The sequence below is a fragment of the Lutjanus erythropterus genome, chromosome 21 (genome assembly GCF_056507025.1).
Source record: "Lutjanus erythropterus isolate fLutEry1 chromosome 21, fLutEry1.hap2, whole genome shotgun sequence".
In the NCBI taxonomy this organism is placed as follows: Eukaryota; Metazoa; Chordata; class Actinopteri; order Lutjaniformes; family Lutjanidae; genus Lutjanus; species Lutjanus erythropterus.
In genome coordinates, this window is record NC_139337.1 from 19,764,178 (window position 1) to 19,779,575 (window position 15,398).

Here is a 15,398-nt window from a genome sequence, read left to right on the forward strand (position 1 = left end):
ATGAAATCTCTGGAGTTAAGTAAACGCTGCTGCCGCTCAGGACACAGCACTTTCGATACGACTGGAGCCGCACATGGCGATGTAACGGCAGATTCGTCAAGAATTGAAAATTAAATAAAATGAAATTAAAAGTGAATATTACATTTTTATTTATGTAGTCCGTCACACTGAGTCATATTTCTACGGAAGAGTGTTAGGGGAAGGGGAGGCCTGAATTTTGAAAATTATGATAAAGCTGAATTTAAAGCTGAATGTACAACTGTGTCAGACGGTTAAAATACTTTTTCAGATTTTTTATGGCATTTATGAATAAAAGAATAATTTAAAAAATATGAACAGATCCACAGAGCTGATAGAAAAGAGTGGAATAACAGTATCACATTTCCTAAAATAAATACATAAATAAATATAAAATAATAACAATAATCTGAACATTTTGATGGGTCCAAAATGAATGTTTTGTTTATGTCTTTGAGACATGTGTGACCTTTCCTGGACAACCACTACATCAACCTGGCAACCACTGAAATGAATGGATGGATGGGAGTAGGGGGACTACGACCTCTAGTGGCTTCATCTTAGCAATAGTGCCTTTAATTTTTCATTTTGAGAATAAAGTTGAAATACCTTTTTTGACTTGGCATTTTGACTTTATTCTCAACATTTTGACTTCATAATGAAAAAAAAAAAAAAAAAAAAAAACCGCAATGAAATGTGAGGAATAATGAAAACAAAAATGGTACATGCTACATGTGGGTCAAATTTATGACACAGGCCTACTAAACAAGGTACGTTTTTGTCAAAATTATGACTTATAAACTAATAATTTTGATGATTACACTGTTTGGTTAAGTACAGCATTCTAAGATCTGTCATTTCTGAATAACAGATGGTGGGCTAATCATTGTGGAATAATGTTGCCTAGGTATATTATTTTACTTATTTATTTGTTTATTTTTTTGCCCATCAGAGAAAATTCCTGTAGTTGCAGAAACAGGGGTATTAATGACCAACTCAAAGTGACAGAGTTGCTGAGTTTGTGGCCAGTGCTCAGCCAACTAAAAATGACAGAAACTGCTGTTTATAGTCTGACAAAATATGTTAGTAATAGAAATAAAGAAGCATATTTTCAGAAACACTGGACTTTCTTGTAGTACTTGAATGGTGAAGTGGCTTTATTGCGATGACAGTACCTGCAGCATGAACAGTTTCACCTAAATTGACAGAAATATGATGAACTAGAGCAGTTTTCAATTCTGGCCACCAGATGGGGCTCTAATTTCAGTTTTAGGGTAACCTTCTTATTCAGAAGTGTGTAATGCAAAGGGTTCCCCTCTGGACATGAGCAGGAGGACAGGCTCACTGCAGCAGATGGAGGTCAGTTGTGGTGAGTTTCTATGGTTACAGTGATGCTCTGGCTTTGAAACTTCCTGTAGGTTGGATTTTCTCAAAATGTGAGTGAGCTTCTGTCACTCTTTCTGTCAGGATCGCCACGTCCAGATGTTCCTGAAAAAAATATGTCAACAGTTTGAGCTCCTCTCTCACTGTCTCTCTCCTGGTTTTCTGGCAGTGTCTTCATTTTCAGAGTCATAGGAGGGCATAAAAATATAAATCTGTAAAACAATGAGAAAAGAAATGTGGAATCTAAATAGTTGGTTTGATGTCGAAAATAAATAGATATCACTATTACAAACAAAACAAAAAACTCTGAATCTTAAAATGTTCAGTTATTTTTTTCACCAAAAAACCAAACAAACATACTTTTACAGAACATTTTGCTGAAGAATTCAAATGAATGTTTTGACATCATCTGTCAAATCAGACATTATTAAAGCCAAAATTTATCAGGTAATATTTGCCAATACTGCTATAGACTGATATGCTGCTAAAGGCCAATATCAATCAATAATTTATCAGTACCGATATTTATTGTGTCCCTACTTATATGAACTTCTTTTTAAAATACAAAAATGTGAAATTATTGGCTGTATTATCAATATTCCACGGCTGTTGGGTGTCCAACCCCACTGCAACCGTCACAACTTGGCCGGCGCTAAAGTTTTGATGTCTTACAATTTCAGACTTTTTTTTTTTCTGGAAAAAAGATCAAACCAAGAATTGAACAGAAATTTGAAATTTAAATTTACAGGAATCACATTGTGAAAATGTATTTAAAGCAGTGGAAACTGTTGGGCTCCCGACCTCACTGTGACGGTCGCAGCATAATAACCAACGCTTTGGGGTGGGGTGGGGGAGTGTTGACCCCGAGGAAGGGTACTTTCTTGATGGGGGCTGCTGATCTCAGCGGGGTGGGTGGCTGATATCTGTCCTGTCTGACTGCTTCACCAGAATTGCCTTTTCGTAAAGACAAGGAGTCCATCATTCCTCTCACAAGATAAATCTCAGACACTTCACATGTCCCCAGGGCTCAAATCTCATCATCTCAGCCTTATTAAAACCTGTCCTGATTTAGCAGACGAATGACAAGATGTAACCTTTACCGTTTCAATCATTTTAATAAGACTCATTGATAGAAAGATTTGCTGGCATTTGATTGAAGATGGCTGATTTCTCAAGGTCTTTTCAGTCAGTCCACTAAGTCTTTATGTTTTCCTAAGATCTATGGGTTGTTTTGGTAAACTGACTGTATGTGATTTTGTAAATTAATTGAGAGGAAGCATTAATCAAATAAAAATGAAACAGTTAGTCTTCTTCTCCTCATCTCTTCATGACAACCATAAAAATGTCTGTAAGAAGGGTGTGATGGTGATGACATTAAATGTTGAATTTTAATTGTTTGTGATTAAGAATGCATATAATAAGGTTGGAATTAACTGCTAAATAAAACACAGGGTATATGTTACATAATCTTTCTAAATGTGTCCACATTACAAATAACGCTCTTTTTAAAACAGCTTCTCGGCAGTTTAGATCTGTTCCACAAGGTAGCACCAGAGGCAAGCTAATGATTTTAGTTTCTTCAGATGCAAATCCTACAGTCACAAATGTACAATTACACTGTTTTATTAATCACTTTTGACAAATAGTGGTTTGAGGGTCTTTATTCTTTAAATAAATTTTGCCAAGAGGAAAAGTGAGCACTTTATTTTTGTTGGTATTTTCCCTTTTATAAAATTTTATTGTTGTTTTCCTTTAATTTGTGTCCAGGCCTTTTGAAATTGAAATTCCAGGAAATTAACTGGTGTGATCAAGTTACATTTCCTGATGCTGGAATTGTCAAGTAAATATCACACACAGTTTAACCACTAATAGCACAAAAGAGGATTTTTTTTTTCTGAATAAAACACAAAATAGTCAAAGCCTTGTATTGCAAAAATATTTCCTCCATTCCTGTAGCCCACTGAACTGTGTCCCTGCTCAAGCCTCACCATGTCATTGTTTATGTGGGGTGGACCTCGAAGGCTCCACATCTTGAGGAAACAACAAAAAAAAAGAGGCCCATGCAGAGAGAGAGAGAGGATTATGTGATTCCAGTTCCTCGCTGAACTACACCCACGTTCATAAAACATTCAAGGGCCTGACAGCACACCAGATGTATTTGAAGGCGGTGAAAAAGATCATCTGTGTCTTATCAAAGTTAATATCAAGACCATATTTATTTTAATTATTCATCAACAGAAATGTGTTGCTCCAGGGCCATGCTGCTCCATTCCCTCAGAAAGAAGAGGCCAGTGATGTGAATCCTTTGGTGTTTAGCCTCATGTCTTCAGGTAGCGTTGATCCATTATCTGTCTGTCTTTATCACTCAGATACTCACCTCTTTTTACCAACAAGTGGGTGAGAAAACGTTTGCGCCCCACAGCTGTGATTTTTCAGAGCCATTACCCCGAGTCCTCAATAAGCTCTTAAGTGCTGAGCTCAGTCTAACATCCAGATGACAAACACACATCCTGATTGTTGTTATCAGCTCCTTCAGTGTTTCATTGAATGTTTTTAATACATAAAAAACCTTGATGTAACATTTTGCATGCAAGACATCAAGCAACTGAGAGGGTGAACAAGCTCATCTAATATTTATATGATGAACCAGAAAAATGCTTTTCAAATTCAAGTAATTGTTGCTGCTGCTTTCTGATAAGTCATGCATTGGGTTTGTAGGTTAATAATAATAATAAGTTAGTGCTTTTGCCAGTGCTTCTTAGATCTTAGGTCAGTAATAGGAACTTCTTTTGGGTTGCTAGTTTGTAAAAAAAAGTCACGTGGCAGGTGTTAATCCCCCTGCAGGAAACGTCCCTTTTTAAGATCTAAAACCTGCAGTAATCATTTTCTAGCCACTAGGGGGCAGTGAAAACAAGCTGTTGACACAAAACTGACATAATCATTTGTCAAACTTGTTATAGCAAAGAGTAGCGTTTATTGTGAGTCATGTTCCCGGCCACCTTATGAAGGTAAATCCAATTCTCAATCTCTTCTAGCTCTGTTTTGGTCTTCTAAGGAAATATCTGACTCTTTAGCTGCTTAACGCTTTAATATGTTCATCAGTTAACAGTCGCTACCTTTGTGTGGTGCAACGCCATTGTGCCGACAGTTCAATAGATGCTCCCTCAGAATTCCTCAGAAAGACGATTTACCTTCTGGACAAAATGATGGAAAATGTGGACAGAAACGTCAACAGGTATAACTACAGACTTGATGGATACAGATTGGAATACTAACATTCATAACTGCGTTATTACCAAATAAAAATGATAAACATGTAGTTGCAGTTGTTCTATTTGATAAGGCCATTAGTTACAACTTTATAACAGCTAGCTGGGAGCTATATGGTTTTTAGATCTGATTACATTCATTCGTATACTAAGTGTTAGTATTATTACTTAATCCCCAACATTTACACTGAACAGAAATAAAACATTTTTATTGAGTTGAAATAAAATATCTAAGACTTTTTTTGTTGCAAACAAAAGGCTTTTCTCTCTCTCTTTCTCTTTTTTTACGAGACACTTTGGGACCAAGCTCAGCTCGAGCCAACAACCCAAAGCATTTGTATTTGACGACCTGGGAATGAGACGCAGTCAACTATCTTACTGACCTGTGATTTTCCAAAGTCTCCCATCACGGGCTAGATTTTCTAAAGCCTGAAACAGAGCCAAGAAGAAGTGCCAAAGTCCAGTTTCCTCTCAGACCGCTTGAATTACATTATTCTGAAAGGTTATTATGGAATTTTTGGCCGGTGATGGCAAAAATAAACTGCCTACCCCAGCTTAAAATCCATGTTAGTGAACGGTTCTCCTTTGCCAAGATAATCCATCCACCTGACAGATGTGGCATATCAAGATGCTGATTAAACAGCATGATTATTGCACAGGTGTGCCTTTGGCTGGTCACAATAAAAGGCCACTCTAAAATGTGCAGTTTTATCTTGAAGGGGACGTTTATTCTGCACTGAACTATGAATTTTCTCGTGACAGGGATTTGGAGATATGCAGGTTTTGGTCACAGATACCTATCTGTAACCCTGGTCATGTGACTCTATAACTCATAAATGTCTTTTCAAGGTAAAACTGTACTTTGTTACCAGTCCAAGCCACACCCATGCAATAATCTTGCTGTTCAATCAGCATCTCTATTTGCCACAATAGTCAGGTCGATGGATTATTTTGGCAAAGGAGAAGTGCTCACTAACAGAGATTTGTGAACACAATTTGAGAGAGACAAACCTTTTGTGTGCATGGAAAATATTTATTTCAACTTATGGAAAAAGAGGAGCGTTTATATTTTTGTTTGGTGCGTTGATGTGTTGATTATTCAACAGGTTCTGTCACAGAAAAACTCTGCAAAACTCTGAATCCCATTAGGGAATTATTCATCTTATCTTATCTGAGGTAACCAAGCTGTGGTAACATGCCGGCTCTGTGTCATCTAATTTCAAGTGACCATGCAGTCCTGACACACACAGTAACCTGAGTCGGACCGTCAAGTGCTGAGAGGTGATTGTGATTTTACAAAGTGGCTCAGGGATCTGTGTTGTGGTGTCAATTGTACACATACATTACTGTAAAGCGTGAGGACGGAGTCACTGACCCACATTGAGAGCATCATGTCGGCGGGGAGATTACATACTAATTATGAGCAGCATCAACAGATGACAGCCTGCACTTACTGCTGTTTTCCTCCTGTCCATATGTCATCATACACTTGTCTCTCAGGTGGGGTCATTCAGGGCTGCGTGAGCCTCGGCTCAATTAAAGTGACAGTGAAGGTGAAGAGGGACGGACGCTCAGACACGTCACTGCTGGCAGTGGACCAGAAAACCACTTTATCTCCCCTGGTTGTTATGCTACGGTCCACTGAGGCTGAAATAGCATGAATAATGTTTGTTTATCAGTGCATGTGAAGGGTCTCTGCTGCACAGGTGGATATCAGCTCAAGAGATGAGGGATCCGGCTACATGATGTAAACAAGAGATTAAAGGAAGACCTCGCTGATTTTACACATGCTGTGAAAGTTCGGTTATTCATCACGGGGAGAACTTCTCGGCCCGCGAAAACAGATGTGTAAAGTCATTTGTGGCTCTAAAGGAGCTTCGTCGAGTCTGCGAAAATAACCATGATGATCTCATAGTGATGTCATCAGGGTTATCTTGGCCTCAGATTACAGAAGTGTTTATTTTTAACCAAAAACCTGTGTCACTGAGTTTGTGAGACATGGTCATTTAGTTTGGGAAAAAAAAAGATGCTCTTGAAGGGCATTTTGTGGAATACTCAAAGTCAGTGGATATCCCTGCCACTGCTGCACAGTTTTGTTTGTTTATTTGTCTGTTTGTTTTTAAATATAAGCACTGATGGGAAGAAAACTACAGAAAAAATGACCAAAACTGCTACTTTTCAGGAAATTTAAAAAGAAACTGTTTTTAAACTAATTGAATGCTGCCTAGCCAAAGTTAGTGGCTCTTTTTAATACCTTTGAACAGTTAAATATTTGTAAAACCCACAGACAGACTTGACCAATAGCATTGATTTAGAAAATATATACGAGGTTTGCATCTGACAATGATGATATGTTAGATGGTTAACAATTTGCTATTAAAGGCACCCTTTAAAGCATTCATAAATAATAACCAGCTAATTTATTATTGGTTATTTTGCAATTTACTAATACTTTATAGGAAGGCTAAAAGCCCAGTTGTTGCAGTTGACCCTTTGTAAGTCCCGCCCCTTCTCGCTTTGTGCTTTAATAGCCTAATAGTTGAGCAAGCTTGGTACCTGTCAGAACCTTGGTCAACTTTCTCCTTTCTCCTTTAGAAATGCTATGTGCCAGGCTCATCTATGTTAAAAGAAAACCACATTTTGGAGATGGTTAAAAGATGTTGCTGGGGGATCAGTAAAAGTGACATATATATCCACGTCTTAAAGGAGCAATATGGAACAACTGTGCGTCCAGAAATGAGTATCAGTCCAAAGAGAGTCGGAGCCATAGCCTGTATATTAAATAGGTTGAAATCCTGTTTTATATACAGTCAATGGTTGAAGTCCTAGACTCAGAGAAGCTCAGACTCTAAAAATATGTAGTCAAAGTCACTGCCTGCCAGACCCCACTGACATACTGCTCAGTTTCTAAACATTTACACCTTATACAGATTATTAATGATTTCTTACGACTCATAAATGGAGACTTACGCATTCTGCAAACATTCTGCCTTAATTTCAACTCATCAATTTAACATATCTTAATCTTCCATGGTCATTTATTACAGTAAATATATTGCATATTTGTCCTGTCAGTTAGCTGTTAGCAAAATGTCTGATAAAGATATATAAAACAAAACATCTAATGTTATCCAAATCCCAAGCTAAGTAGCTAGCTCATAAATCATTATCTAGTTTTTTTCCAGAATGTTCCAGTAATGTTTTATGGGGGTAATTTTTGTAATGTTCCTGTGAGGTTTCCTGCAGGTAGCTTGTAACACTCCCATAACTTTCTTAGCAATGGTTTTGAATGTTAAACTATCCTTCCTGGAATATTGAACTAACCTTCCCAAAATATTCTGTGACTCCAACAATAACATTAGTTTTAGATGAATAAAACTTGCTTAATCTTAAAATTAAGGGAAGGATGCAGTTTTAGAAAATTTGGTAGCAGGATAAGTCAATAATATTTGGGTTAAAGACAATAAAATGTAAAGAAGAGAAAATGTACATGTTTTTCTTGTAGGGTGGGTGGGGTTGGTGGACTCATTCCTCATTATTTCTAAAATTCTGGCTGTCAGAAAATAGTAACTTCCAAAATATTTTTTTGGACAATCTGAAGCATCTGTGAAGAAGAAGAAGAAAAAAAAAAGAAGAAGTAAACGTGAAATTTGGGGGCTTTAAGGGCTAAGAATGGACAGAAAGAGACAGTGAGCGGTGGGCGGACTGAGAGCTGGACGGAGCAGGATAACAGAAATGTTGAAGGGGTGTTGTTGTTGTAGTTGAGCCTGCATGGCCCTGTGGCAGCAGGAGGACGGTCGCCATCTCTGGGTAAACACTGTAACCGTATCACGCAGTTGATATTGTAGCGTGAGGACTGAAGCCGGAGCGTACAGTAGCAGCAGCAGCAGCAGGCGGGGTGATATGCTGCCTCCTGCAACAACCACAGCGGACACACACGACTTGAATGCAGGACTGACGCTTTGTTTGTCTCCTGCACGTCGGACTGTCGCCTCACATGTTGGCCTCTTCTTCTGCTTCTCCTTCTCCTTTTTCTCGCTGACATTTCGTCCTGCTTGTGTGAGCTCCGGGGGACTGCATGCTTCGAATAAAATGGGATTTTAATGTTGCACACGGCGGACGCTCTGTAGCCTGTGTGCGCACAGCCGGGGGACTGACTGTAGTAACGCTTTGGTAATGTTTGCCAAGGAATAAAACGGTGTAGCCGAAGGTGCATAACATCTCGTTTCCATGGACAACACGTCCATAATAACACAGGTTGCAAATCCGAAAGAGGAGGAGAGCATTTCTTCAAGTCAAGATAAAGGTAAGGTGTTTTTAGTATTATTATTTTATTTTCACACGCCTGATGTTTTATTTCATTTGCGTTGCTTGGTTGCCAAATGTGATCTGCAGCCGTCAGTGCAGAGAGGATACTGGGCTCCGGACTGCAACAGCAGAGCCTGAGAGAGAGAGTATCGACGGAAAACCTCCATTGTTCAGCTGAAGCACAGAAATATTAAGAAGCAGAGCCCTCAGCCAGCCTGTCAATAAGAATATACTGTGTGTAATATCTGGAGCGCGCTTTAACTTCATCACCAGGCGCTTTATTCTGGATAAACTGCGCGCAATTCTTAATTATGCACATTTTGCGACTCAAAAAACATGATATATTTTTTTAATCTGTGTGGAGTGAGCTGGGTTTACTACAGGGGGCGGGTACTCTACTCCTTTTCCCCTTGCACAGGCGACATCCCTGAACGCATCACTGACACTGTAAAATGCCTGGTGTACAATAACAAATACCACAATCAGGAGTCTAATCGACAGTTTGGCTGTTAAACCTGAAGGAAACCACCAGCTGATCGGTTTTAATCATTTTTCAAGCTTCCAGCTTCTCAAATGTCAGTGTTTTCTGGCTTCTTTAGTCCTCTATTAAAGTAAACTGAATATCTTTGCGTTGTGGACAAAACAAGACGTTTGAGGACGTCATCTTGGGCTTTGGGGAAATAACCAAGAGATGAACTGACAGTGAAAATAATGGTTAGGTGCAGTCCTACATTTAAGTAGGAAAATTTGAAATGTGCATGTGGGAGTCCCTTCATCATTGTTGGTGAATGTTTTTACACATTTATTTGCATGCTGTAGGCTACTCTGTTTTCACTTTGTTTTATGATATTTTGCTGGTGATGTATGTGGGGCTGCAACTAATGGTTATTTTCATCATTGATTAATTATTTTCTTGATTAGTGAATTAGTTGTTCGGTCAGTAAGAAATATTTACATTTGAGCAGCCTAAATCTGAGGCATCTAACATTTTTTAAATTAAAAAAAAAAAAAAACTCAAAACAATTCAGCCTAATCGATTTTGAAAATTGTTGGTGATTGATTCAATAGCCGATTAATAATCGATCGATCGTTGCATCTGAATATGAGTTAGAGAACTTTACCTTTTTATGCCATCAGAGGACGATAGACAGCGCTGCTATCAAACAGCTGGGGGTTTCAGTACAACACAAAATAAAACACTGACACGAATCTTTACATGTATCATAATATCATGATACAGTGTTTTTGAGATTCTATACAGTATCACAAAACATAAAATCGTGATACTCAACTGTATAGATATTTTCTCACTGTGCTGTGGTACCTGAAGAAAACAGTTATATTGTGCATGTGGGAGTCCCGTCATCAGTGTTGTACAACATGTTTTTAAACATTTATTAGCAGGTTTTACTCTAGTTTTACTTTGCTGTATTCAGTGTACTATCTTTACTTTTGCGATCTCTAATTTTCATAAAAGCCCTTCCAGCAATGGGTGTTGCAATTAGCAACAGCTATAAACACTCTTGATATAGAGCTGCAAAGATTAACCGATCGCTTGTCAACTATTAAGTTAACTGCCAACCGTTTTGATGATTGATTAATTGGTTTGAGTCAACAGAAGAAAGAATAGTTTTCATATCAGCTCATATCAACATCAACAGTAATTCTGATACCAATATAGATATGGAGATATATAGATATAGCTGTGATAGGCCAGTATTGATAGATGGTATTGATAGGCCAGGCGATAATAACAGTCAGCAGATATATCTTTCAGGCTCTACAGAATATCTTTTACTTGTGGAAAAAATAAGACATTTTGGGATCTCACCTTGGAAAAACTGGTGACATGTTTCACCATTTTATAACATCTTACGAACCAAGCAACTAATCAATTCACAGAGAAAATAATTGACAGGTTAATTGACAGTGAAAACAATCAATAGTCGTGGCCACCTTGCATTGGATGGCTGTTCAGCTTGTCATCAATCAAACATATATAAATACCTAAAACTAAAAGCAGTAACATTGGATACACATTTTGTCCATCTTAGAGTAAAACCACCTCACTGAAGCAATGATGATGGTAAAAAACTTTCTTTATCAGCATCATCAGCTTCACTGAACAGAGATTAATGATAATAAATCAATAATCAGAATATATGTTTCTGCAGTCAGAGATGTCCACTCCCAGCTGTGTAGAAAGTGCCTGAAAACAACAGCTCAACAGCTGCACTACAGATTACTGTAGAGGCTGAGCGAAAACACATTTCCTCTCTTGTTGTTTTGCACAAGAGTCGCCACTTCGCCATGTGGTGATGACATCAACGACAAATCCCCCTCATGAGTCAGGAGCTTTTCAGTTTTCATTAACTTTTCAGAGAGGGGGTTTCACTCGTCCGTGCAGGCCAGCAGTGACACGTTTTTGATTCTGATTCGACTCCACATCGCATGGAGTGCACACACAAGAGGAAAATGAGGCCATGGAGCACTGAGTGCACACACACACACACACGTGGGAGATCACAGCAGGAGGGCATGGTTGTTTGGAGCTCAGGGCCCTGGCGTTCCCCCCGCCAGCACCCATCCCACTGAGCCACAGGGTGCCTGGAGGCCAGAGGGACCACGACTTCCTGCTACACCCAGTGTTGTGTTGGAGAAAAGGTCACCTTCCTGCATCACCCGCTGCTGAGCAACACTGACATACATGAACCTCTCTGACTCACTGACCTCTCAGCCAGCGGTCATGTCATGAAGATCAGGAATCGTTTGCTTTGATAAGCAATTTAGAGCGGCGACAATTACTCAACTAATCGAACAGTCAATCAACAGAAAAATGATAAGTTGTTTTTTATGCAGAAGTGGCAGAAAATGTTTGCTTTCTTTGTTTATATCATTTTTAATTGAATATCTTTGGGTTTTATACTGTAGGGGTGATGCAATTTCAATTTAAAATCAAAAACATGTCTGAAGAAGGAACAAAACAAAACAACCGCCCGTTATATCACACTTGATAACATATAGAATATCTTTTAAAGAGGAATTTGAAAATGTAAATGACAGTTGTCAGGACATAAAATCAGGTGATCTTCAGAAATCAAACCTCTGGCTGCGCCATCAGTGCTGTAAAAAGTTTAAATTGAAAATAGAATCAAATTTGGAGAATCGTAATATCTCCATTGGACTGACAAAACAAGACTTGTATGGTGAGTGTGAATGTCGGACTCGAACTCGAACTTTATGTAAGCAACTAGCTAGCAGTGACTTTCCTTAAATTGTGGATTTAGACTACATATGTCCAGTGTTTTTAGACATTTGAAAACAGAAATGTTACATATCATAGCTTTAATAGACAAATGATTAATCATTTAATCTAGGAAGTAATTGGCAGATTAATCAAAAAATGAAAATAATCATTAGTTGCACCTCTAAAGTAATTGGACACAAATTTAATTCAAGAGCAGAACTGAGGTTTTGGCTTTATATTTTTACTACAATAATGCATCGTATTTGCTTGAAACCACTCCAGAACTGACCTGCATGAACACGGCGACCAGATCGATTGTGATTTATGCTCCGCTGCACATTTTTTTCCTCATCAGTTTACTGTAATCTTGTGGTGCCGCCTTCATAATTAAAACCATCATAAACAAATCAATGAAAACAGTCACTAACAGCAAACATCGGGCTTCGTCCCTGACTGTGCTGCAGCAGCGGGAAGACGTCGCATCATCCGGGAAATTCATCAGAAGAAAAACAAAACTGCCTTTTTAGCACATTTTTACGCACTTACACAGAATTCCCACACTTTTCTTGTCCACAACATCCTGCTCATCTTGAACAGTAAATCCCAGATGACATGTGGAATCCGACAATTAATCTGGTAGGATAAAATCCAGGGTCAGTCGCTGACCAGAGAGGACACAACACACACATACATACACACACACACCCTCACATATACAGTGACACACACACACACACACACAGTTTCACCGGGGAGCTTCCTGAATGGAGTCCCTGCCCTTCACTGCTGGCTTTGTCACAGCAGACAACAAACAGCACTTGTTGTCCAGGACAGTTACTCTCTGACCTGCTAGGGCTACTGATTACACACACACACACACACACACACACACACACGCACACACACACACACACACACTCACACACTCACATGCTGAATATTTCAGAGCACGGCCGGGCTATTTTCAGAGTCCTATCAGTTTCATTCCAAGCAAAGATGTAGTAACTCATTAGAGCCACGTTTTTTTAGACATTTGGTCAGGTGGAGATTATATCTTTATGCATTATGGATTATGTTAAATGAGGTGAGGGTTGGAATCATAATGTGGGTGGTTTCTCTCTTCAGATAGAGCTCATGTATTGCTACAAAGTCAACCGTATCACACTGGAGGGTATACAAGGCTATTTTTTGCACTGAGAAGCTTGTACTGGACGTGAGCTGTATCAAATAGATACTTGTGAACACATTCAGACCATTTGTTGTGCCACAATGTAGGTTTTCTTTTATAAAACAGCAATTTTGTACTAATTTGAAGCCAGATATTTCACAGAAACCAGCGCAGAGGCACATACAAGGCTGAGAAAACAGCGTTTCTTCTCTCCAAACCCAAATGAGGCTTTTCATTTGGCAGCCGTTTACTTGTCAGGATCTGATGCAATGAAATGTAATGACTGGACTAACAACGCGCAGCCAGGGAGTCACAGGCCGGCCAGCCTCCGTCTCACTCCACGAATCACACAGGCTTTGCTCTGATAACTTCACAGTCAGACAGGTATCAATGGACGAGCTGTTTACCTTAATGAGATTAGCTCAAATCTGAGTTTAGCTCTTCAGTGCTGCAGCGAGAGCGACGACAGACACGTATACACTTTTACACACACAGGAGCAAGTGTTGAGTTAAACAAAGATGATAATGTTCACGGCTTCTCTCACTCGGATACATTTCTGAGGTTGTTTTGTTTGTCACATTCACACATTTTAAACCGCCATGCAGAGAAACGGATTGTGTGTAGTTCCTGGTTAACACCCAGTAAAGCTGCAACGGTTAGTCGATTAATTGATTTGTCAGTTGAAAGAAAATTAGCTGCCACCATAATTTGATGATTGATTCGCAATTTCAGTCTTTTTTCAAGCAAAAGTGTCAAACATTTGGAGGGTTTGCTGCTTTACTTTGTCATAAATTAAGAGACTTTGGTTTCTAGACTGTTGGTTTGACAGAGGAAGAGTTTGAAGACATCACTGTGATGAGCTTTTTTCTTATTTTTAAATATTTTACAGTAGTGTTATTATGACTGTCTCATTTGCATATTAGATATATTCAATACCATTTTCAATACCAAATTTTCAAAACAACAGATTATCAACATTGAAAATAATTGTATTAATTAATTGCAAAATAATTCATACACTTGGCCTCACACACAAATTGTGAATGCATAGTTGCTGATAGTGATGACATAAATCTTGTTTTCACGTATTTGTTTGCATTTTTCAGTAATTCCACCAAAATTTGGACTATAACAAATTACTGAAATTACTAATTTCAGCAAAAAATGTAATGACTCTATTCACTAGATTACTCATCTTCATTAAGGAAGTCACTGAGGCATAATTCTGGTGTTACCCTGTGTTTTTCTTATAGAAAACAGTGAAACCAACCATGTGTTAATGTCTCAATACTCCAACTCAACTCAAAAGTAAATTGTGAATTTGTAAGGGACTACTTTCAGCTGCGGAGTAAAACACAGTGGTTGTTCCAGTGAGTGTTTACAGCATCAGGATGGTGTATGTGGATTGACTCAAAGTAACTTGCAGTCCTCATGTTCATGGCAATTAATTAACATGTTGCTCAGGACAGTGGAGCTCTATGGCACAGATAATACTTGTTACTTCATTGCTGGTTTTTGGTGTTTTCATGGGATTTGTTCTCAATAAGTAAGATGTATGTATATACTACTATCTTTTTTTTTAAGGGTGCTCTAGTCAATAAAGCTGGGTGTTTGTCAGTGTTGCTCCTTTCATACTGCTTAAAATCTTGGTATAATTTACCCTGGAGTCCTTGGAAAGTTTGTTTGTTTTTTAAAATCACTTACTGGGGACAAACACCAAACACAAATGATAATTTGTTTGATTGCACGCGTGGTTTTCCAGACTGAGTAATGTGCATTCTCCTGAACAGACATAATGTCATTCTCCTGTGTCATTACTCCAATTGCAGCTCGAGACTGCAACACGACAGTTTAGGCAGTAAACTGCATGTTTCACAGAGCACATTAACCTCTGTGGTCAAGGTACTCTGTCTGTCCCTCTACATGTGAACGCGCTGTATAATTTCAGTAGAAGCAAAGAGGAAGAGCAGCAGCAGACGCCGGGGTTTATGTGTACTGATGGCA

At 38.6% G+C, this 15,398-nt stretch overlaps 1 protein-coding gene across 2 annotated transcripts in view; it reads left to right on the forward strand.

Moving 5' to 3' along the window:
- The first annotated feature begins 8,402 nt into the window (after positions 1-8,402).
- The window catches only part of ctdspla (CTD (carboxy-terminal domain, RNA polymerase II, polypeptide A) small phosphatase-like a), a 45,534-nt gene continuing 38,538 nt past the window's right edge, over positions 8,403-15,398 (forward strand). Inside the window, exon 1 of one of the 2 annotated variants that reach the window (XM_084747111.1) lies at positions 8,403-8,976. In XM_084747111.1, the coding sequence (XP_084603237.1) occupies positions 8,901-8,976 (76 nt within the window). In that variant the 5' untranslated portion in view covers positions 8,403-8,900. The remainder of the gene's footprint in view (positions 8,977-15,398) is intronic. The other variant, XM_084747109.1, reaches the window with a different exon arrangement.